Consider the following 22,084-nt stretch of genomic DNA (forward strand, 5'->3'; position numbering starts at 1 on the left):
GCCTCTATGAAAGCAAAATTATTTTTGTAATCTGTACCAGTGGAGTTGACTTTAAAACGCAGCAGTCTCAATTTGTACTATTTTAAGTCAGGATGCACAAATATGAATAATGTTCAAAATTTAAGGTGGGAAAAGACCGGAGCTACTTTTGTTCACATAATATGGGACAGAATTGGAATAGCCATCAAAATCTAAATGAATAGACTTGGTCCTGGAGAAACAGCTACCACACCTACAGTGATATCCCTCTAAGTCAAAAGAAAAAGAAAAATCACTCTGTCCTTATCCTGCATGTTTTTACTGTTGTTACAAATTGATTAGCATTGCACTTGGAAAGGGCTACGATTACTTTGTAAGTGGCTTAGGCACGCGTTCCCTCCCTGCCACCATACCCGCTGTCCCTTGCAAATCTCTCTTCAAAGCTTAATAATCTGTGACAAAAACTAACCCATAAATCTGAAAACAAGGGGTTTGGGAAGAAATCCTGCAAGGAAAGGGGGACGATATGACAATTCTTCTATGCTTCAAAGTTGGGGTCAAAGGGACATAATAAAAACTACACATCCAGCTCTTTTTATCACCTTTCGGCCAGTTTCTCTCCCTCATAAAACTTTGAGGGTAAGTCCCGACCAGAGAGACTGCAGAAGCAACGTGCCGTTTTGCCAAGGGTGGAACTAAGGAACCCGCTGTAGCCTTCAGCTCTTTGCACGCTCACGTTTAGGCTGGCAGCTGAGGCGGGTATGTAGTCACTGCCTCTCTTTTGTTTTTCAGAACAAGGAGAAAACACATTTTTTCCCCTCCCTTGTCTGGGAAACAGGAAATAGATTCTTACAAAGGCTCTCCCACATACAGACTGGGCAGGAAAAAGGTGGAGTTTGGCAACATTAAGATTTGTTCTTCAAATGCAGACCAGTAATTATTCTAAGGTAAGCGACAGGATGGCTGGGCTTAGTAATGTTTACTCACCCTGGTGCTGCTGTTTTCATATGTATTTATGTTTCATGCAGACTTACCCATAAATGTAAAAATCAGTTATTTTTACCTGAGTTTTCAGGTGGTTAGACCCTTGCACAGACTTTATTTACCTTTACATAAAGGCAACAAATGCAAAGAAATACGCCTTTTTAAATAACTGTACAAGTTAATTAGTTCTTAAGCTCCTTATAAAGTGGCTAGACATTTTTATCCCTATTTTATAAATGAGACTATACTGTTTCAAGTGCAGAATATAGCTCCCCAGAGCACACAAAAAGTTCTACACCTCTACTTCAGAAACTGTAAGCTAGTAGCAATATTGTCTTTAGCTCGGGGGGGCGGGAAAAATCATTAGGACAGAAAAGTATGTGGATTTTCTACGAATGTCAGTCACTTGATAAACTGTAACTTGTATGTGTAGAAGGACAGATCTTGTTGATCACATGTATTCCAGGAACTTATATTAAAAACTAGTAACAGGGAAAAAATTAGGATGAACACAAAGGAGGCTCTCCACTGAAAAAAATCATGAGATGCTGGTTTGAAAATACCTGTGTATGAGCTACCTGAAAAAAATCCTAAAATAACTTACCAAATCCAAAAGTTAGGTATCTATCTGACCGTTTTTTTTTTCACTAGCCAGAGTGTGAATGTTTCTGTGACTACCTACATCAGAAATCCAAAACCTATTTTATATAAGCACTGTAGAAGGCCTTTCTTGCCATTGTTCGTGGGGAAAAAAACCCCTATCCTCAGTGGGTACCACAAACATATATATAGTTTGCCTTTTCTTTTTATATGGAATGTCCTAGCCTACTTTTAAAATGCAAAATTTTGCATGAGTTTACCCTTCGTAACATGCTTTAAATTCATTCTAGGCTTAGAGCTTTTAAAGAGCTTTTCATCACACAGGGATGGCACAATTTGGTAAAAACATTAACTTTTATCTAATTTAGATCCCAAATTCGTTATCTGGCAGAAAAAAAACCTGGAATGTGCTCAGTATCCAGCTCTTTCAGAGTTTATGCTGCCTATATTAAGAAAAGCTCTAACATTCATGGAGTGCTATTAATCAGCAGCTCTCAAAATGGTTTATATCACATTTTTCTTTTCTGTAGCATGTGCCTCCAACATAAATTTGCATAATATGCCTGTATCACATATTCCTCCCTCATAGCATACGTACCAGGATTTCCAGCTCATGCCAGTGCAGTCCATGCACGTACCGTGACACATCCCCTCTGTCAGTCCCCCTCCCTTCCCCTCATGCCAAAATCCCCAGCTTTCTACCCATTCCAGGAGTCTCCACACCTGCAAAGGCGACCCAGCTAGTGTTCCAGCTTGTTGGCCGGAGACAACAGGCTCTCCTGCCTTGCTCTTTGCCATAGCTGCCTACCTTTTCTTCTCTGTCTCTGAGCCTTGGATCCACTTGCGAGGACAGTGGCAAGGAGCAGACCATGCGGTTGGCTCCCACGCTAGAACGGGGACCGGTCAGGAATTCGGGGCAGGCAAGCTCTGCAAGAAGCAAACCACTCCCAGCACAAGCAACCTCCTCCGGCATTATGGCGCAGGGTCCTGCGCGTAACAGCTCTTACTGCGCTGCTCCAGTGCTCCCGGCTTCCAGGTCACCTCAGAAAGGCATCAGCATTGGTTCCAGAGTTCAAGGCATTCCCCAGAAGGCATTTCATACCCTGTGGCTTGGAAATGGCTACAAAAAGCTATTAAAATGTAATTTTCTGATCGCAAAACCTTCTCTAAAACAACAATCGGCCTTTACGCAAATCTGCCCCGTCCCTTTTACGTCGGATAACAGGAGGGAAACCAAACAAGGCGAACGCACAGTACTCTTCCACGGAAGAGGTGTTACAGATCTAGAAAAATAAAAGTTTGAAAACAGCATTTTTTGTTTAAACCGTACTCTAGAAAGAAAGGTCCCTCATGACAGGAATGGTCAGTACAACCAGCACAAATAAAAGAGAGACTCTCCTTTGGCAACGTGGTTGATTTTATGTAAAAATCTAAGTTGCGCAGTAAATGCTTGGGTAACTCCAGAGACCCCCAGTATCACCTGGTGTTGTGCAAGCTCAGATGCAGGGCAGAGCTCCAGCTGGCCTCCTCTAAAGTGAGCTTTCCCTGCTTGACTGCATCACACACTAAGTTTTGGTATGTTATCCACCTTCATGGAAAGCATCTAACGTCCAAATAGCTTAGTATTAGAGCACTAAACTGGATGGGAGTCAATCTCTCTCAAAAAGCCATATTCTAACCACTGAGAAATCAAATTATTTTAGTGATAAGATGGAATGAACCTGCAAAAAATCTGATTTCTTCCAGTTCCTGTATAGCTACCTTAATTTGTGCTTGTCGAGGTCAGACTGAACAGTCTTTTAGAGTTGAAAAAAAAGATTTTTTAATAATCTTAAGTGCAGTGAGAGTCCTGAGCATATTACAAAACACAGCATTTAACCCCATAAAAATATTTAAATATATAGTCAATGTAGTACCTCTTCAGAGTGCTCTATGAGCCATCACTCATTACCAAAATCCCTTAACAAGCTCCATGAAATCAAATTATAATGAAAAAATGATTAAATTCCCCTCAGAAAACTGCTGTTACTGTATCAAGAATATTCTCATAATTAAAACTGACTGGGAAAGCAAAGACTTGTCTTCAAAAAGAATAGGTTCAACACCTTTTGAGTAATGTAGCTGCATGACTGCCATGAAATAAAGCTCCCAAGCCAATAAAACCTGACACTGCACATAAAGTCAGCGTGGTGCTGTCAGCTACCTAACATTCAGCATTAGGATCTTTCCTGCCAATGCAGGATGCTTGGTTATCTTTAGCATCCATTGGCATTGCTGCTGTTCTCTCCCACATAGAGTAAGTTAAAAAACTCACATTTTCTTTTAGCTGAGCTAGCAGCACTAAGCAAAGTGCTGCTTCATCCTCCATCATAGGCAGGAGAGAGCTTTGGGAATGGAAGATTTAAAAAAAAAAAAAAACAACCAAAAAACCATTAACAGGTTTTGCTTTATTTTTCTTTCTTAGCTTTAGAGCAGACCATAATCAAGAGTCCCCTCAATACAGCTATGAGGAAAGAAATCTCAATTTACATCATCATTATTGTAGGTATGGTTTGACAGTGGGTAAGGGAAGAAAACAAGCTCCCATTCTATTTTAATGGAAAGCTTGAATTCACTGAAAAAAGCTTTTAAAATGGCTATATTTAAAACATTTGTTCATTATGCTTTCACAGTAATATGCCATTAAAAAGCATCTTAGGGGGAAGAAGCAGAAATAAACTGTCCATTGCATATCAAGCTACTGAATCTGCAATTCACGGTAACTGGTGTAAAAGTTTAGAGTTAATTTACTGCCCCTAATTATTATTAATGAACTATGAATTGGGATGTTAATAGTTCTGGTGTACAACAGATAAATTATATGGCTACTTTTAGTGGGCACTTCTTACCCTGCATGTATATTACCTTCATTATAAGCCCTGACCACACTACATACTCCACAAAGCAGATTACTTGGGGGGAGGGAGGTGACATAGAAGGTGCCAAAAAAAAAAAGTTAAGTGTCTGAAGTGTTTTGTTGTTCCTTCTTCTGGCCCCAGGTTGTTAACAGCACATCATCTTTGTAATACTCAGATCCTAATACGAGCATTTATCACCGCCTGAGATTCTGTGTAAGGATGATAGTTGCCTTGAATTTGTGCCACAGCATTGTTTTGTGTCAAGAGGTGAGACATTTCCAGTAAGTAAATATATATCCTGGGGGGGGGAAGAGGGAGAGAAGAATACACGTACACAAGACCTGCAACAGCACATTCTGGAGTTCTGAATTAAATCTTCGCTTCTGGTAGAGACTAATAAAATATTTGTGAAGAGTTACTGTTAGTTGCACATAGATAAGCTATGAGAATGAACATATATTCCTATAGGTTATTCTTTGATTTAAATATTTCCAAAGGATGGGAGACTAACTGATCAGGCCAGTTTTAAGACTACGTATTAAAATGAACATCTTTCTATGTCACAGCCTGAGATTTTATTTCTTAACCACCTTTTCACATAAAAACAACAAAGATTTTTCCAACTAAAATATCATCTGGCATAAAGTACTACAGTTTCAGAATTACATTACAAGATTATTCTACGCTATACGCTCCACTGATCTGAATAACTGGTTGATCAAGAGGTTACCCCAAAAAACCATTTTGTAATTAAATACTTATTTTCTGTAAGTCATCTGCAGCATTCACCATGAAGAAGGTCCAGTTCCAAATCCATATTTGGGAACAGCTCTATTAATATAACAACAATGACTCACAGTGCGAGTTCTAATGAAATCTTCTATTTAGAAGCATTATGTTTATAATACTTTCCCCATATAAGGCTTACAGTTTAAATCTTTACGCATACATTGTTAATGAATATAAAAATGCTTAAACTACTTTTGCCTGCTCACACATGCAAAAAAAATCCCAAAGAAAACACATGTGAGATCATAAATCTCGTGTTGTAGGACAAATGCTACCAGAACAGCCAGGCTTGAATATAGAGGACAACAGTTACAAAAATAATACCCACAATCTCTATAAAAGAAACGCCATTCCTGAAGGTGATGATTAACTCATAAGATTCAGAATTACAATTCTAGAAGTGGTTCGGTATTTTGCATCGTATTTCTATCTCCCTCTATTTGGCAAAAGTACCGTCACCTTCTCATGTAAGGTGGACAGTAGGAGGACTGCCCAGGATACATAAATAATGCCAAAATGTGGTGGAATTGCTGCAAATTGCTGGTAAGTTCTTGTCACCAGACGGTGACAGTGAGAGAACTGTCAGCCCCACTGCTTGTTTTCAAGACCCTTGCGTTCATCGTCACTCTCCTCCTCCAGCTTTTGACGGCTCCATACCCCTCTCCACAGCTCCTACAGCAGAGCCGACAGTAAGGTAAGAGGGGTCTTTCTCTGGCAGAGCTCTGGGAAGAGCAGAGCAACCAGAACTGCCACTAACGCACCTCCAAGGCATAGAGCAGGCAGCAGCCGTCAGAAACAGCTAGCAGTCCTTCCCGGCCCCGCTGCTCACTGCATGTTGGGGAAAAGGTGCTAGACCGAAATCCTGTCCTGATCACCACGCAGTAATGTGATGGCAAACATGGGATGCAGGGGAGTGAAGTGGGAGACCTGGGGGAAAGTATTTTATAAAGGAAACTTCTGTTTGTGAATGAGAACATTTGCCACATTTTGCTTGTCCTCGGCGGCTCTTCTCCCTCTCTACACACCCAGCAGTCAGAACGTCCTCAGATCTCGGTCTACATCCAAAAGCACTACCCAAGTGTCATCCCTGCGCACACACTGCAGTAACCCTCCTCCTCCAAAAAAGATCAAAATAAGGGGCATTTTAATGACACGCGAGAAGCCACCTCACTTCGTAAACTGAAGCATGCTGAACGAAAATCACTGTCAGCTTCAGAAAATGGAAGAGCAAACCTGTAACTAAGTTACAAAGGAGCAGGAAGGGCTCCAGCTGACCAAGGACCAAGATCACCTGGAGTCAGGCAGAGGTCAGTCAGCACTGCTGGCACACTGCATCTTGGCTTACATTTTTTGACACCATAAAGCATTCTAAAGACGACTCTCCAAAACTGGATTCCCAATCCAACAAACACTGAAGTGGATAATCTACATTTTTTGCCCTAATCTGATAAATCTGTGCTGTGCTTTCCAAGGATAACAGTCTGTATTGCTACGCTTAGATTTTTTCCCTTTTTTCATTATAGAAACTGTGGTAATTTGGGAGGACGGCAAAGCAGTTCAAACAGCTGCTTCTCCTCAGATAAGATATTTGGGTGTTCATACTACTTCTGTCTGCCAGATGAGCTATTTCAACAGGCTTTCATGAGCTGTTTGTCACATCCTTTAATGCTATTTTTCCTGCAGTTGCAACAATACTTAATAAAAAAGCCTTCTGAAGCAGACTTCTTATGCTCTTTCCGATTTCTACTTTTTTGGGCAAAACAAAGATAAGGTACTACTTTTTCTCCTTGGCTTGCTTTGCGTCAGTACAAGACGGAAGCTCACAAGAAAAATAAATTCTTTTTCAATTTCAGTGCTTGGCTCAGAATCAAGACTCATTAGTTTAAAGCAGTGGCTTGGAGCAGAGGAAGCAGATCTTGGGGCCAACAGTATTTTATCAGAGTCAGTTGAGCATCCATTAATCATTAAGATACTCCTAAGTATTTCGTCCCCGTCCAACTTGAATTTGTTTCAAGGCATTGGTTACTTCTGCCTTTGATTATATATAGTCACCTTCATGTACACATAGTCCTGAGATGAATGCAGCAAAAAAGCATCACCGTGCAAGAACAGAACTCAGGGAGCGTTTTCAGAAGGGCCCAGGGCAGCACTGGGCAGGAGAAGGGAGATGTCAAACGGTTTGAATTCTCAGCTGAAACACCAACATCACAAGTTAAACACAAACTTTTCAAGAAGGTTGAGCAAGTGCTCCTCAGCAGCACAGGCACTGACTGAGATGCTAGCTGCAAACACTGCATTTTCAAAGCTTTCATCCCTGCCTGGTTTCTGAATGCACGATCTAGCTACGTTCCTTTGGCACTTAAAAATGTCTTGGGAAAACATGCCACACAGCAGTTATTCCAGTGCAGAGCCAGGTACGGTAATGATGAGAAGATAAAAATTCTTTAATTAACATTTAAACATTTTACTTTGTGCTACATATTTGTTTCAACAAGTAACCTCGTCTACATGCTGTTCGGTTTCCATCACCATGAGTTTGGGATGGCTGCTATGCAGGAGCTGCAGAGACCATTGCTTAGTTTTAACAGTCATTGTGCTGGTTTTGGCTGGGACAGAGTTAATTCTCTTCACAGGAGCTCGTATGGGGCTATGTTTTGGATCTGTGCTGAAAACAATGTTAATAACACAGGGATGTTTTAGTTCCTGCTGAGCAGGGCTTACACAGAGTCAAGGCCTTTTCTGCTCCTCACCCCACCCCACCAGCGAGCAGGCTGGGGGGGGCACAAGAAGCTGGGAGGGGACACAGCTGGGACAGCTGACCCCAACTGACCCAAGGGGTATTCCATACCATATGATGTCATGCTCAGCATATAGAGCTGGGGGAAGAAGGAAGAAGGGGGGGACGTTCAGAGTGATGGCATTTGTCTTCCCAAGTCACCGTTACGCGTGACGGAGCCCTGCTGTCCTGGAGATGGCTGAACACCCGCCTGCCGGTGGGAAGTAGGGAATGAATTCCTTGTTTTGCTTTGGTTGCATGTGCGGCTTTTGCTTTACCTATTGAACTGTCTTTATCTCAACCCACGAGTTTTCTCACTTTTATTCTTCTGATTCTCTCCCCCATCCCACCGGGGGGGGAGGGAGTGAGTGGCTTAGTTGCTGGCTGGGGTTAAACCACGACGGTCATCTTCAGACAATTGTCAAGTTTCTAAACCTGCACTGATTTAGAAAATACTGCAGACCAAGTGTACGCTGTATGGCCTTGTCAAAACTGCCATGCCAAGCAGAAGAGAGCGATGAGGCATCATGTAGCTCACTGACCAGGGTCATCAGAAGTGCAATTTTACCTCGTAGACTATTTATCAGTATATCCTATGATATTTGAAGCAAGGTCAGCAAGTTGCCAGCTGTCCAAAGGAGCTCTTCACTTCTACAATTGCACCATCTACTTAACACTGCAGCAAAGCTTTCCTACAGTGGGCATGGCCATTGTGAAGGTAAACCAGCATGGGCATGGTTCTGTCTGCACCACTACAAAGGTTATAGGAATGCGTAGGCCCATACATTATGATTTTAAAAGGCACAGGAAGCTTAGATCACACCACCAAAGTTCAAGCTGCATATTTGTTTCGGGTGGGTTGAGGTCATATCTTGTGAAACGCATGCTTGGATTTACACCCTTCCGTAAACTTAAGTCATTAGGAGAAAAAGAGGAAATAGATGTGTAATAAACAATATTTGTTATTGGACACCTTACCAGTGTGCAAAGACTTATACTGACTATCAGTAATTCCAAATGCTAAAGGGACAAGAGAAGACAAAAAAAAATAGCATTTGCAAACAAAAAAAAAAAGAAGCTGAAACGATTACCGTGCCAGTGCATTTTTCACTGTCAATAAACACAGCACCAAGCAAATAAAGGGCTATCTCCCAAGTTAAGATGACCTTCAAAAGAGATCGTTTCTGAAAAGAAACTTTGCAATGCAAAGAAATATAATCAGCACACTGCAGGTTAGCACATAACAGCAAAGCTGACTTAACAACATTGTCAAAGAGATGCTGGCAGGTAAGATTTCTACCTCAGTCTCAGCAAGATAAGGTAGGTATCTTAACTCAGTGTCCTCTGATGAATCTCAGGAGCAGATCCCTCTGTCTCCACAAGCATCTGTAACCCTTACCCGCTTCAAAAAGCAAGAGCAAACATGCCCATGTCCAGTGAGACCTGCTCAAAGAACACCTATAAATCGCTGTTTCTAAGTGAATCTCTGGATTTTACACGTGTTTCCAGTTTATATGTGTACAGTTCTTACACTAGTATCAGTTGAGGTACAATAGAACAGGAGAAAGGCTAGGCAGGGGGAGCTTTTTGCTGGTATTAGGTTTCAAAACATTTTCAAATATCTTAGCTCCCCTTGCAGTCTTCCTCCTCCTTTATGAATTTAAAAGGGCAATCAGAGCCTGACCAAATCATACCCGAAGAAAAAACTAATTGTGATTACTCTTGCTACAGTTCCTTGTTTACAAGCACAATTAAAAACAAGAATCAAGATTTTCCTGAAAACTGGATCAAATATCTGCAGTTTTGGGGAGTACCTTATGATGCCAAAGACAGATCTATTAAAAGGAAAAGCGAGCATCTTTATGCAAAAGATGTAAGGGTCTTCACATAACCCCTGTATTCTAGAGATTTGGCTTCTCCAATCACCCTTTTTGGTTGCCTCATCCAAGATATCAGCATCATCTAAACCAAAAACACTATCTAGAGCTTGATAAACCAATCTGCAAGAACTTAATGAGTTAGGCACGGCTTATTTACTTTTTAAGAACATCTGGATACAGTATGTAAGGAGAACAAGAAGTTGCACTTTCGTTTTAAAAGTTGAGGGTTTCAACAGAATTCTTGTTCTCCCTCACAAATGCTAAGTTACACCCTTTAATGTGAATTTCCTGCAAATTCAATAGCTCCAGTTTACAAAATAAGATTCGATACAATAGGAAGGGGCCAAGCAAAGTGAGTTTTAATGTAAAGAATTGCCTTCTATTGCTCTTGGTGCACAACTTCTGTGTTTTAATATTATTAAACAGTTAGCATAACACCACGTTGTCGGATTTGGAGGGTACTTGGAAAGTTTATTGCCATACTCTGCAGTTACATCTCTGAACACACCGATTATCTTGAGGTACTCAGGGCTGTACAAACCACCCGCTTTTTTTTTTTTTTTTAAATAAGAGAAGCTCAGTTTTCATGCACTACACTGCAAAGAGTAATCCCATGGTAACTACGTCCTCACCATGTGCAGGTACCTGCTGCAGCAGTGTTCCTATTTGCCCTACAACATTCCACCCCAGTGAGCTCCCCTCTCCCGAAGTGACCTGCGTGACAGGGTGCTGCTCCACCTGACAAGTGGAACACACTGTCCCAAACAAAAACCCCTGAAGATCAAAACAAGCCTTTCTGCTGACATGCCAAAAGTTTAGGCTAAACAGGAAAACATACTTGAAGCTCTTTTTCCATTACCTTGCATTATTAAACCATCTAGGCAAGAGATAAACATAAAAGGAATTTCTTTAATTAGATAAATTCATTCCTCAGCATCTGTTGTTTAATAGAGCAAAGCACATCAGCATGTTAGAATCAGATAATACTGGAGTCTCCCACAAACTCGCAGTTGAAGCTTCTTTTTCATGCAAGCATTTGGGTGCCACTGGTTTTACTCACTGTAATACAACACTTCCAGTTAAATGCTTGCCGTAAAATGTAATGCCAGGTATGCACTGGGCCACAACAAGTGAAATTCCTTAAAATGATTATGCAGCATCTTGCAAGTTAGAACAAGGCAGAACAGATGCACAGGGCGATTCTTGCACAACTTATTTCCCTGAAGTTCTATACCATGCATTCATTTTTAATAAACCTCAAATCAATTAAAGATTGTGCTTCCCGTAACTAAAATCTAAAAAATTCCTTTAACATAAGCAATATCCATCACGTTTTGCATTTCAGCACCATTTCTTAACTGACTCCCTAAATTAAGATAATCTCTCAAAGGGTCAAAAACCTCTGCCAAAAAAACAAGTTAATGCTAATATATTCTTGACCTCTATCTACTGCAAACTCAATCCCATTGAGTGACAAACTCATCTTACAGCTTAAAACCAAATACTGTAAGATAGTAGCTTCCAATTATGTTTGATTTTGTATGCAGTCAGATAATGGAATTTTTATTACAGTTATTAAAAAAAAGTTAAGGATAAGCCAGGGAGATGTTAGCATCCATTTACTTTGCCATTAAAAAAAAAACTAATCCAAATCTAATTAAAAAAAATTTTAAAAACATCAAACTTAAACATACGTTGGCAAAGCAAAGGACCCTTCTAAGTGTCATTGTGCAAGCCAGTGTAGGCAAAAACACTGCAGACTAGGTGAAGAACACTGCCAAAATATTTCCTATCTGATCTGCTTGCATTGCTGTATGCCTCTCTTGTGCAGAGATTGCCAATCAAGTGCGCAATGGACCATGATTTTAAAGCAACTAGGCAGTTTTGGGCTGGTCTGCACACTTGTACTCTGAAATACATTTGGGCTTTTCAGGAATGCAGCACTAAGCCAACGCCACCATGCAGCACTTATCACAACGCTTACTCAGTACAGAAGGTTAAAAGCAGCAGGAATGTAAAATGACACTCCAAGACTAACAACTTTCTTCATTTGTCAAGTCACCTGCCAGGTACTAATAAACAGCTAACACAGCGCCGAGGAAGTACGAGTCCTCTTCAGTTCAGGGATGCTGTGCTGAGACATAAAACTCACACCATATGAAGACATACAAGAACCTGCTTCAGTGAAATCAAATGCAATTATAAAAAACACACTTTCACCTGAAAATTCTCTACTTTCAATTATTACAAAGAGATTCCTTAAACAAGGAATATCTAGTTAGTTATCTCCTTTACAGTAATGGTATATTGTATATTCTCTGTTACTGAGAGGATTTAACAGCAATCAGAGAGGAAAAAAACCTCAGTATTTTTAAAACCACAAAACTAGTAAAGTAACTCAGAGCAGTTTTAAGTACTTGAAATTGCTTAAACTAATTTTTTAGACTGACTAAATTTAAAGTCATTTGTATTCCCATCAGGGAGCATCACATTTAATGAGTTTAGCTCTTGTTTGTACCAAAAGCACAGGGTGTTTGCTGGCAAATGCTTAAAATAATTACCACAGGCATCTCTTCAGGAATCACACCATTCCTGATGCTTTGGTGGTTTTACTGAGCAGATCCACCTCATTTTAACACACAGATAACTCTAACCTGCCCCCACCAAATGCACACGCTGTAAAAGCAAATCTAACAAAATGTAGAAGAAAGCAAGCTAAAAAAGCTGCATATTTCATATGCTGCGATCCTCCAATCTTCTTGAGACAAAAGACTTGGTTATTATTTCATGTACCCCGTCACTAGAAAGAAAAATAAAGGCTTCCGTTTTCCCGCGGGTTTAATGATGACGATTCAAAAAGAGGATGCAGGCTCTTTCTTACCCGTTTAGCGTGTATGAACCATTCCTCTTGAGTCTCATACTTGCAGATAAGAATCTTAGGAAGAAATCCAGAATGAGGTGGTTTGTCCTCTGCTAGACCAGAATACAGGCACCTGTTTGGTGGTTGCGCTTTTTGTTCACCAGGGGATCTCTTTCCTGTTTCTCTGAGTCATCGGAGAGGAACAATGCGAAACCGCCACCAGAGCCACTGAGCAGGAAGCCCAGAGGAAACTGCCTGCAGCCAAACAAGAGTCTGGAGGTGTAAAATCTCCCCAACACACCTCCGACAAAATCTTGGAGCCCCCCAAGGAAAAGTAGGAAAAATTAATGGAGAAGGGGTGTTTATAAAATACCTTAACTGCTCCCTGCATGTGCAAGAATAAATCTTGCAGAAAGCTGTATTTTATTGGTGAAGTTGCTCTTCTTCCAATTAGTCTGGGAGCAGCTTCAGATCTATTCCCTCCTTCTCACCAGCCGTGCTGTGACTCTCACTCAAGTATTCAGCACTACCCTCACAGCACAGGGCAACTCAACAAGAAGCCCTAAATAACAAATACTCAGACTTTTTCATGATTTTTCTCCCCCTAATATCAAGTTTAAAACTACACATGTGGAAAGGGACACACAATTAGTGGTTAAAAGGTTTACTTTCCTTGTACAAAGTTAAAAACAGGCAGATCTAAAGTCATGCTCAAATGCTACAGAGAAAAATACCCTCTAGCAGTCCAGTCCTGGGCAGGCTGCCCTGCATAAATCACACGATTGCACTGTCTCCGATGAGGCTGTTTTCCTTCCCTTTCTGTTCGCCCTACCGTTCCCCAATAGCTGTGAACTAAACAGCTGCACAGCTTAACGTCTGGACTGGGATCTACCACACACAGCAAAAATTACTCCAGATAATTGTTGATCATTTACTGTCTGTGAGCAAATCGACACTGACTCAAGTAATAAATCCCATGAAAAACACTTTTACCAATGAATGTTGAAGTGACTGTCACTTCTGGCCTAGGTGAAACTACTCTAGAATAATGGGAAAACTGCACGCTAGCCAAATATAAAGATTAAATATTCACTACCTAAACAGAGGGAAGCAATGGGTAGGGTCCCACAGAACTCTGGCCCTAGTACAACATTATTCTGTATTTTAACAGCCCAAATGTCTAAAGACAATGTTTGTCAAGCTGAATTTTCATATTGATTCTATCTTTGCACTGTTCTTTCAGATTTGTCATCTGAAAATTTAACAGTTACAGAAAAACAGCCTAAAAATAGGAGAATTGCTTAATTTCTTTCTATGTACCTGAGTTTATAGAGTTAGGTGTAATCAAGTATACCTATATAGGGACTGATTAGATCACAAATGTTGAGAGAAAAAAGGGTCACAGTGAATTACAGGCTAAAGAAATCAACAATGTCATACTGTTGATAAAAAACAATGAGACTGAGCTGTACAAATATGCTGCGTCTGCAAGATAGAAAGTAATTCTCGGCATCTATCACGCCTCACCTGGCGTACCATGCCCAACCCTTGGCATCCTAGTTAAAGACAGATGTAGCCCAGGGAGCTCCAAGAATAATATTATTTATCTCACAGATGAGACAACTGAGGGAGGAAAACAACATAACACCTTCCAAGAATGTAGAACACTGCTGTAAAGAGAAGGGAAACAAAATGTTCTTCCTGCTCTATCCATCACAAAGGGACTTGAATTAAGCAAGAAATAAATGCGGTTAGTATTAGATTTTTTTGTTTGAGGTGGTTTTTTTTTGCTTGGTTGTTTTTTTGGTTTTTTTTTTGTTTGTTTGATAAGTACGGGAAGAGATTTCAGGGTCTCCATTATTGCAGGCTTTTGAGATGATCTTGCTCCAGAGCTGGGGACTGACTAGGTGACCTCTACAGGGGTCTCTCATCCCTAGCTTTCTATGATTTGCTTCCATTACTAGCTGGAATAAAGAATGAAAATTGTGCTGTGTAACCACATGAGGCAAACTAGCTCAAGTCAAACCAGACTACAGCATGCTTTAGATTTTTTTTTCCTCAAAATAAGTTATACTGGCCAGGACTACAAATAGGTCTGATACATTACCACCACAGTGGTGGCAGCATTCTGCTTTTATCATATATATCATAGGAAAGAACTACACTTCATGTTCTTCTCAACCATCAGCCTTGCAAAGATCCTACCTACCTGAGGTGCTGGAGCGTGTCCAGAGAAGGGCAACGAAGCTGGTGAAGGGCCTGGAGCACAAGTCTGATGGGGAGCGGCTGAGGGAACTGGGGGCGTTCAGCCTGGAGAAGAGGAGGCTGAGGGGAGACCTCATCGCGCTCTACAACTACTGAAAGGAGGTTGTAGCGAGGTGGGGGTTGGTCTCTTCTCCCAAGTAACAGCGATAGGATGAGAGGAAATGGCCTCAAGTTGCGCCAAGGGAGGTTTAGACTGGACATTAGGAGAAATTTCTTTACTGAAAGAGTGGTCAGGCCTTGGAACAGGCTGCCCAGGGAAGTGGTGGAGTCCCCATCCCTGGAGGTATTTAAAAGACGTGTAGATGAGGCGCTTAGGGACATGGTGTAGTGGGCATGGTGGTGTTGGGTTGACGGTTGGACTCGATGATCTTAGAGGTCTTTTCCAACCTTAATGATTCTGTGATTCTGTGATTCTACACGCTGGCTGGCACCAGGGCCTGATTCTTCCAGTTGCTATGGTCAGGCCCCACTGTCCCTCAGGAGTGAGTGAAGATTCACTATGGCCACAGAAGAGCTAGAAGTTAGGTCCCTGCAGGCAGCTATCTACCAGCGCTGGATAAAGCAGGGGCATGTTCTTGGAAGCTTATCAAAGAAAACTAGGATCATTTTTTTGGTTAATAATTTAGAGAAGAAAAAATAGTTAAAGCTAATAAATAAAAAATTTAACATAAAAGATCATTTCTAAATGCTCTGCAAACCCAAAATCAAACAAAAACTTGAACTTGGCTTTCTTCTTCGAAGCAAAGATTTCTGGGGAAAAGTTTCTGGAGAGGTGGTCTTAAACTCAGGCTCAGAGTAAATCTGTTATGTCTTCAGTTTTAATTGAAATAAATCACGCCCCACTGAAAAGATGCATCTGACAGTATAATTAAAGCATATATGACACTGGGGTTTTTTGGGTATCTACTAATTTGCATTGGAAGTGCACCAGCAATATGGAACACAGGAGCTATCATGAGGTGGTGTCTGATGACTGTTACTTAATAGCAATTGAGTACTACTGTAAACTGGAGAAACACAATTTTTGTAATTTAAAAAAAGCAGACCTTTCCACAGCTCTTTTTAAGCTCCTTTCCGGATGCAAAATATAAGTGATGTACCCCAGATTTTCTGTGCATTTTATTTTTATTGGCTACTTAATTTCTTAAAAATAAATTTCAGCATTCTGTTGCTGCAAGCAGCTGCTGTTTTTTCCAAACTTTACTTCTGCTGAAAGATATCAATGCTTTTTTCTTTTTCACTTCCCCAAGCTCTTTCAGGGATTACAGCAGCACAAGGGTATGTGTTCTTTAACATCTCCATCTGAAAACTATTATAGGAAACCAGCAACTAAATATAAACTGTCCAATCAGAGCCAGAGCCAGCCACATTGATGCTGGGATCCCAAAATGCTATCATGGACAAAAGAACTTACCACAGAAACACAGCCAAAGCCTACTTGCCAACACAACTGCTTCAGAAACAATGAATTCCTGCTTCAGAGAGGTCTTCTGGAGAAATGTGTTTGGTTAACAAAGATAAAAAACCCTTCTTTTTAGTCAACATGAAAATAAAGACGACAAACTCGCTGCAGTAGGCAACTTTATGGTGAGGCAATGTGCTATACACATTATCTCCTACAGTATTTTCAGTTAGCTGCACCTAAAGAAATCCTTCTCTCTCCCTACACGTACGCATTCCAGAGAGCATACACAAGCTGAATCATCATCGCTGTGGTGAAAGCACATGGGAGGAGGGAGAACATCTTTACGTCTCCTTATGATCCCTTCCAACAAATAAAGCATTCTTACAGCCCACTTCTCTTTTATTCCTTTCCCCAAGCAGCATCCATAAACTTTAGCATGGATTATTTGTTCCCAGGCTAAACATTCATCCAATTACTGCTCTGCTTCTGAGGGGAATTTCAACAGGACCATGTGGCCCAGTTATTCTGGACATTAGCTCAAAGTACAGTTCTTTAGATAACAGAAATTAGTATGGATGATTTACCATTTTCAACCGTCTCCCAGCCACTTTGTGCTTTGAAAACAGTGTTAAAAGATCTCTGTTTCAATACCATTAAAAAAAAAAATTCTCCATTTAATAAGGAAACGTACAAGTTAAGTAAAAAGCTGGGTACAGAAGAGAATAGCTAGTCTTCTACTACTTGGAAAGACTTACAGTACACTCAGAGCTTAATTATTCATCCAGGGGGAGTTTTGCATATGAATGAAACATCTTTCTACATCTAAAAAGAAACACTCACTAGCAACCTCAGTTCTCCACATCTGGTCAGGAAAGAGAGGAGACAGTGTGCCCATATGTACCCTATTTTCCAGAGCCATGGCTTTTTCACAGTGATAAAGTTACTTCTACAGTATTTAGTGTTATTTTATACATGTATCCTTGACCCATTCTCTCCAATGTTTTGAAAAATCTATTTGAATTTGTCCCACTATTGAAGAGAACAGTTTACTCCCTTTCTTCTGGAAAATACCCACTAACCTAATGCTTAACCTTGTTTTCTACTGTCTTGCCTCATAACTTGCACTTAAGGGCTTGGCCAAATTAATTCCCCAAGATAACCAATGAAACACTGAATTGTTACAAGAAACAAATTTGAGTCTACTTTTCTGGTCTGATTGTGCGCTTACAGAAGTTTGTATTAGTTCATATTTCACACAGGGCTCCAAACAGCAGGTCAGTCAGGTTCACTTTACTTCTACTTAACTACTTAGCTAATTCAGGCTTAATTTAAACATGGATATTAGAGAAACAAGGAGCTTACAGGTCAGTATCAACCATTGCTGGATAGGGAATGAAAAAGTAAAAGAGAGGAAGAACAGGAAAATTGACTCTCAGACATAGCTGGAAATAAATGTTTTCCCCAAATTCTGCTAATTCATTCTGCACATGAAGATAGCGCTGCCTCAGCTTCAGAGCTGAAGGGATTTCTTTGCCAAAGCTGTAAAGAAATCCCATTTCAGTGGGGGCTTTGGCTTAGTATTGAAAAGAAGAAAAAACCCTGTGTGGGGACACTACAATGGTCAATATACAAATGAAAGCCATATCACATTCCCTATATATAAACAAAAAGCCGTACCACATGAGAAGTCTTTAATTTGCTTTTTAAGAGAAGATTTTTTTTTTAAATGAATACAACAGCCAGTCCTGATTGAAGGCAAAGATGACAGCAGCACTGAAAGGGTTATTGCAAGCATGTCATAATAAGCAAAACAGGACAGCGTTGGAGAAAGTTACAGAACTGAAATAACAGAAAAGCAATCCGCCTGGAAACGGAAAAGGGTGGGTGAGCAGTCTCTACCGGACTAGGGCAAAAGCCAGGGATTATAAATTTAGAAAAAAATACACACCCACACAAAACTTCTCAAGTGAGAGGATGGGGGGGGAGGGAAAACACACACAAAAAAAACCCAAACCAAAACCACCCAACATTTTATAAGGCCTTTATATAAATTTTGCCTAATCATTCTTAATGGACATCTGCCCATGGCTTAGTACAGGAAAGACCAAGCTTTCAGCGTGTGCCAGACTGTCTGAAACACAAACCTTTGGCACGCTGCCTGCTTTGATCCCCCTTCTTTGGGCAGTTTCCTGGAGGTAGGTTTGGAGCGAATGAACAGGGACAGATCACTCTTTGGAAGGGCTGTCCAAAAGAGTTAATGTAATGCAAGTTTGGTATCAGACTTCACAGTGCTCAATTGCATTATTTTTAACTTATCTTAAATGATTTCTAGGTTTTAAAAACAGAAGCAGCTAGACAGAATTTAGTAACTAGTTTCAGCGTTAAAGAGAGGTCCTTACACAGGGTTAACAACATACTGTGGCAAAATAAATTTTTCAGTGAGAGGTGAAAGTTGCCCTGCTTCACGCAGATGGGCATTAAGACCAGCCACGTGGACAACAGTTATTTATATAACCGTGGTAAATGGCTGTAGAGCATGAAGACCCCCATTCAGATCAGCCCCCAACACTTTGTCCATCTCAAAGGAAGGCTCATAAAGTAACATAATAAATAGTAAGAGAAGATTGATGTTCTTGGCAAGAGCAGCAAGCAGGTAATTTAGAGCAGGCACTGCCCCTTCAGTCCAAGAACAGGAAACAACTGTATGACTTCCCAAAACGCCCCACCCAAGAAGTCCCAGGCGGTATAAAAGCCTCTGCTGCAAAATTTAGCTAATGATACAATCCAGGAGAAGTCTGTAAGTACCACAGAGGGAGAACAGGAGAGACATTTCTGAGAAAGAGACTTTAGCTAAAATTAACTACACACGATCAGGCACGTACGAATCCCTGAAGCCTATAAAACAAGCAGAAAGAAAAAGTAGTTAAGTTTTCTACGGCATAACTTGCTTCTTTCCTTTTTCCTTTTTTTTTTTTTTTTAAATTTAGCTAAGTGGTCTCACACTAAGGTGCTAAAAGCTACAAGCAATTTTTCCACTAAAAAAAGTTTAAAACTAGATTGGTTTTGTTAATAATGAAACAGTACCCAGATTCCAATACAGAAACCTGGTATTCCACAAGTAAAACTTTTGTTTCCTTTAACAAAGGAAAGGAAGGAAAAGTATTTAAATATTGAAAAAGGGCTGTAATTTTGGTCAAATACAGAACAAATCATTAAAAACAAGAGGCATCAGGAAATACAATTGGATAATAAGGGTATAAATTTTGTGAGACAGAGTGCATGCCATATATAGGTTAGCGAATACAACAGGTAGTACGATATACAACAACTATGTGCTTGGTCATTAACATGTTTTTAATTTGAAACAAATGAAAAGTGTCAGGCCCTTACTCTCTGAATCTCCTTTTAAACTTGATTACGAGCTTGCTCTTGCACATCCTCCCCAGTGCCCTCAAAGATTCATTCATCTCTTCCATTACTACACTGCATGGACCGATGGGACTCCAGGATGCTCCTCTCGGACTAGGGTAAAGGAAATTCACTTAAGTCCCAAGTTCAGACTGCAGATGCAGATTCTTATTGCCAAATATTATAAATTTAAGAAAGTTATTTGCTTAAGAAGTTTAACATTGACACCCGCAAAAGAAGACGAATCTGCTAGCCACTAAGTTGTTCTTCTGCAGTTCCTAATTCAGATGGGTCTGAAAGATCTGTGCAAAAATACTTACTTGGGACAGGAAACACTGATCAACTCTCTGCAATTCAGTATCCAGGACAAATCTAAACAAACACTTCTGCAAGTAGTTGGCTTTGACCAAAGGGATTATGTGGGGGACATGCGGCTTGTGAGTAGTGGGGGTGAGGGGGTGGGACACCAAAGGTTAGCGAAAAAAACCCTGTAAAGCCAAACACACATATGACAAGACGACAACTATAATCAGCTTTAAACTAATCTATCAGTTGCTGACTGGTATGAAAAGAGGAGAAAAGTGGAAAATTGGACGTTTCAGAATAAATTCTGATCAAAAAAATTATCATCCTGCATTTGGAGACTCACTTATCAGACATGCTTTATACACCTTCAGAGAGAAGACAATTAATCGACTATCTCAAAACAAATAAATACAATATTGCTTTTGCAGATTATTCTGTACTTCTAAATTAATGCACATAATGAAACAGCTTCTCTAAAATTAAGTGCAGAGTGAAAAATACCATGCATGTCAATGCACATGCAGCAACATAAATCATCTGAACACTAGCTTTTTAGGTGATCCTAACAAAGCCCTTGCCAAATTGGACTTCAGCTGCTGCTATGCACATTTTTCCAAGACCCTAAATATTCAACAAAAAAAAGTCCTTGTAGACTAATCCTAGGCATAACCCTAGTCATCTAGCCTTCAAAGAAAGGCAAGAATACTTCACCCCAGTCAGAGTCTGGACCGCATATTTGAGGACATCAGAACATTAACTAACATTTATATAGCACTTTTCGGAAATTCTTATAGCGCTTTGGAAAAAAGCCCTCAATCCCTGCAACCTGTGTCATCTCAGCGATTGTTACAGTCATTAAATTGTAAAAACCCAGGAGGAAATGGCTATAAAGTGGAGCAGATAAAAGGAAACGCGATTTGGAAACAGAATCAAAATCTCACTGCTGTTTCTGTCTTTCTACATTACCGAGGATAAAACACACAGGGTACCATCCGTACGGTGCTTTTTCATTGTATTAGCTAAGGCACAGCAGTGAATGTGAAGTAAAACTCTGGTAAGGCCAGAATACGGGACTTTCAGCATCAGATAGCTGGTAGCTATAAATGCTGGACTCCCCAGTACTTAACCGGTTTAAGGCCAGGAATGAAGAATCTACTGGTTAGCTCATGTCTTCCACTTTGGTATCTCCTTTTCCCAAAGTGTAAAATGGCAGTAATGACACTTTGGGAAGTACTTGAGCCGCCAGAAACTGAGAAGATACAAAGTCTAGGGTTTTATGAGTTGAAGTGACTCACGTAAAGCCAAGCACCAAATGAAAGAATAACATCATTCAGAAGTCCTCAGCTCTCAGTTCAAACCTCACTGCTTACGCCTCATGCCTTTCAGAATACCTCTTACATGAGAGAAGCTGCATTTCAGTTCTGAGTAACTGCCCTTCATTCTCTCATCCGTGCACAATCACATACTTTCTCTAAAGATTTTTGTTGAACAGGGAGCTCAGCTCTCAAGGCAAAATTGTAGGCAAAGCCTATTTACTAGATTCTTACTTTACACGCCATCATTCTCAAGTCAGAAAATAAAATAAAAGAATTGTACACCCACCACTAAATTTCATCCAAACTTTGCACAACTGCTGCCTGGCCACTTTTCTGGTTTATTCAGAAGTAGTCCATCTAGCTTATGCAATGGGAAAACCTACAATTCAAGGCAATCCCTAACTCCTCACTTACATAATTTATCCCTATATGCAGTCTTATGTCCTAAAAGTGTTTAGCCTAGAAAGCTGATCTTAAATGCCTTCAGAGATATGGCAATATACTTCAGCAGCCAACGGGTGATCTGGGAGAACAAAGCAAAATAATCCTATTTTGGGTATGAAACATTTTCTTCCTGGCAAAAGATGGAGTAACTCAATGTTAAAAGCAGAATTTCTAA

The 22,084-nt window shown here is 40.3% G+C and overlaps 1 protein-coding gene across 2 annotated transcripts in view; it reads right to left on the bottom strand.

Moving 5' to 3' along the window:
* The window catches only part of MOB2 (MOB kinase activator 2), a 120,674-nt gene that overhangs the window by 49,277 nt on the left and 49,313 nt on the right, over positions 1-22,084 (bottom strand). Inside the window, exon 2 of one of the 2 annotated variants that reach the window (XM_075163006.1) lies at positions 12,787-13,020. The exons of the other annotated variant lie outside the window; for it this stretch is intronic. Coding sequence (XP_075019107.1) covers positions 12,787-12,824 — 38 coding nt within the window. The 5' untranslated portion in view covers positions 12,825-13,020. The remainder of the gene's footprint in view (positions 1-12,786; positions 13,021-22,084) is intronic. 2 annotated transcript variants of the gene reach the window in all.

The sequence above is a fragment of the Calonectris borealis genome, chromosome 14 (genome assembly GCF_964195595.1).
Source record: "Calonectris borealis chromosome 14, bCalBor7.hap1.2, whole genome shotgun sequence".
In the NCBI taxonomy this organism is placed as follows: Eukaryota; Metazoa; Chordata; class Aves; order Procellariiformes; family Procellariidae; genus Calonectris; species Calonectris borealis.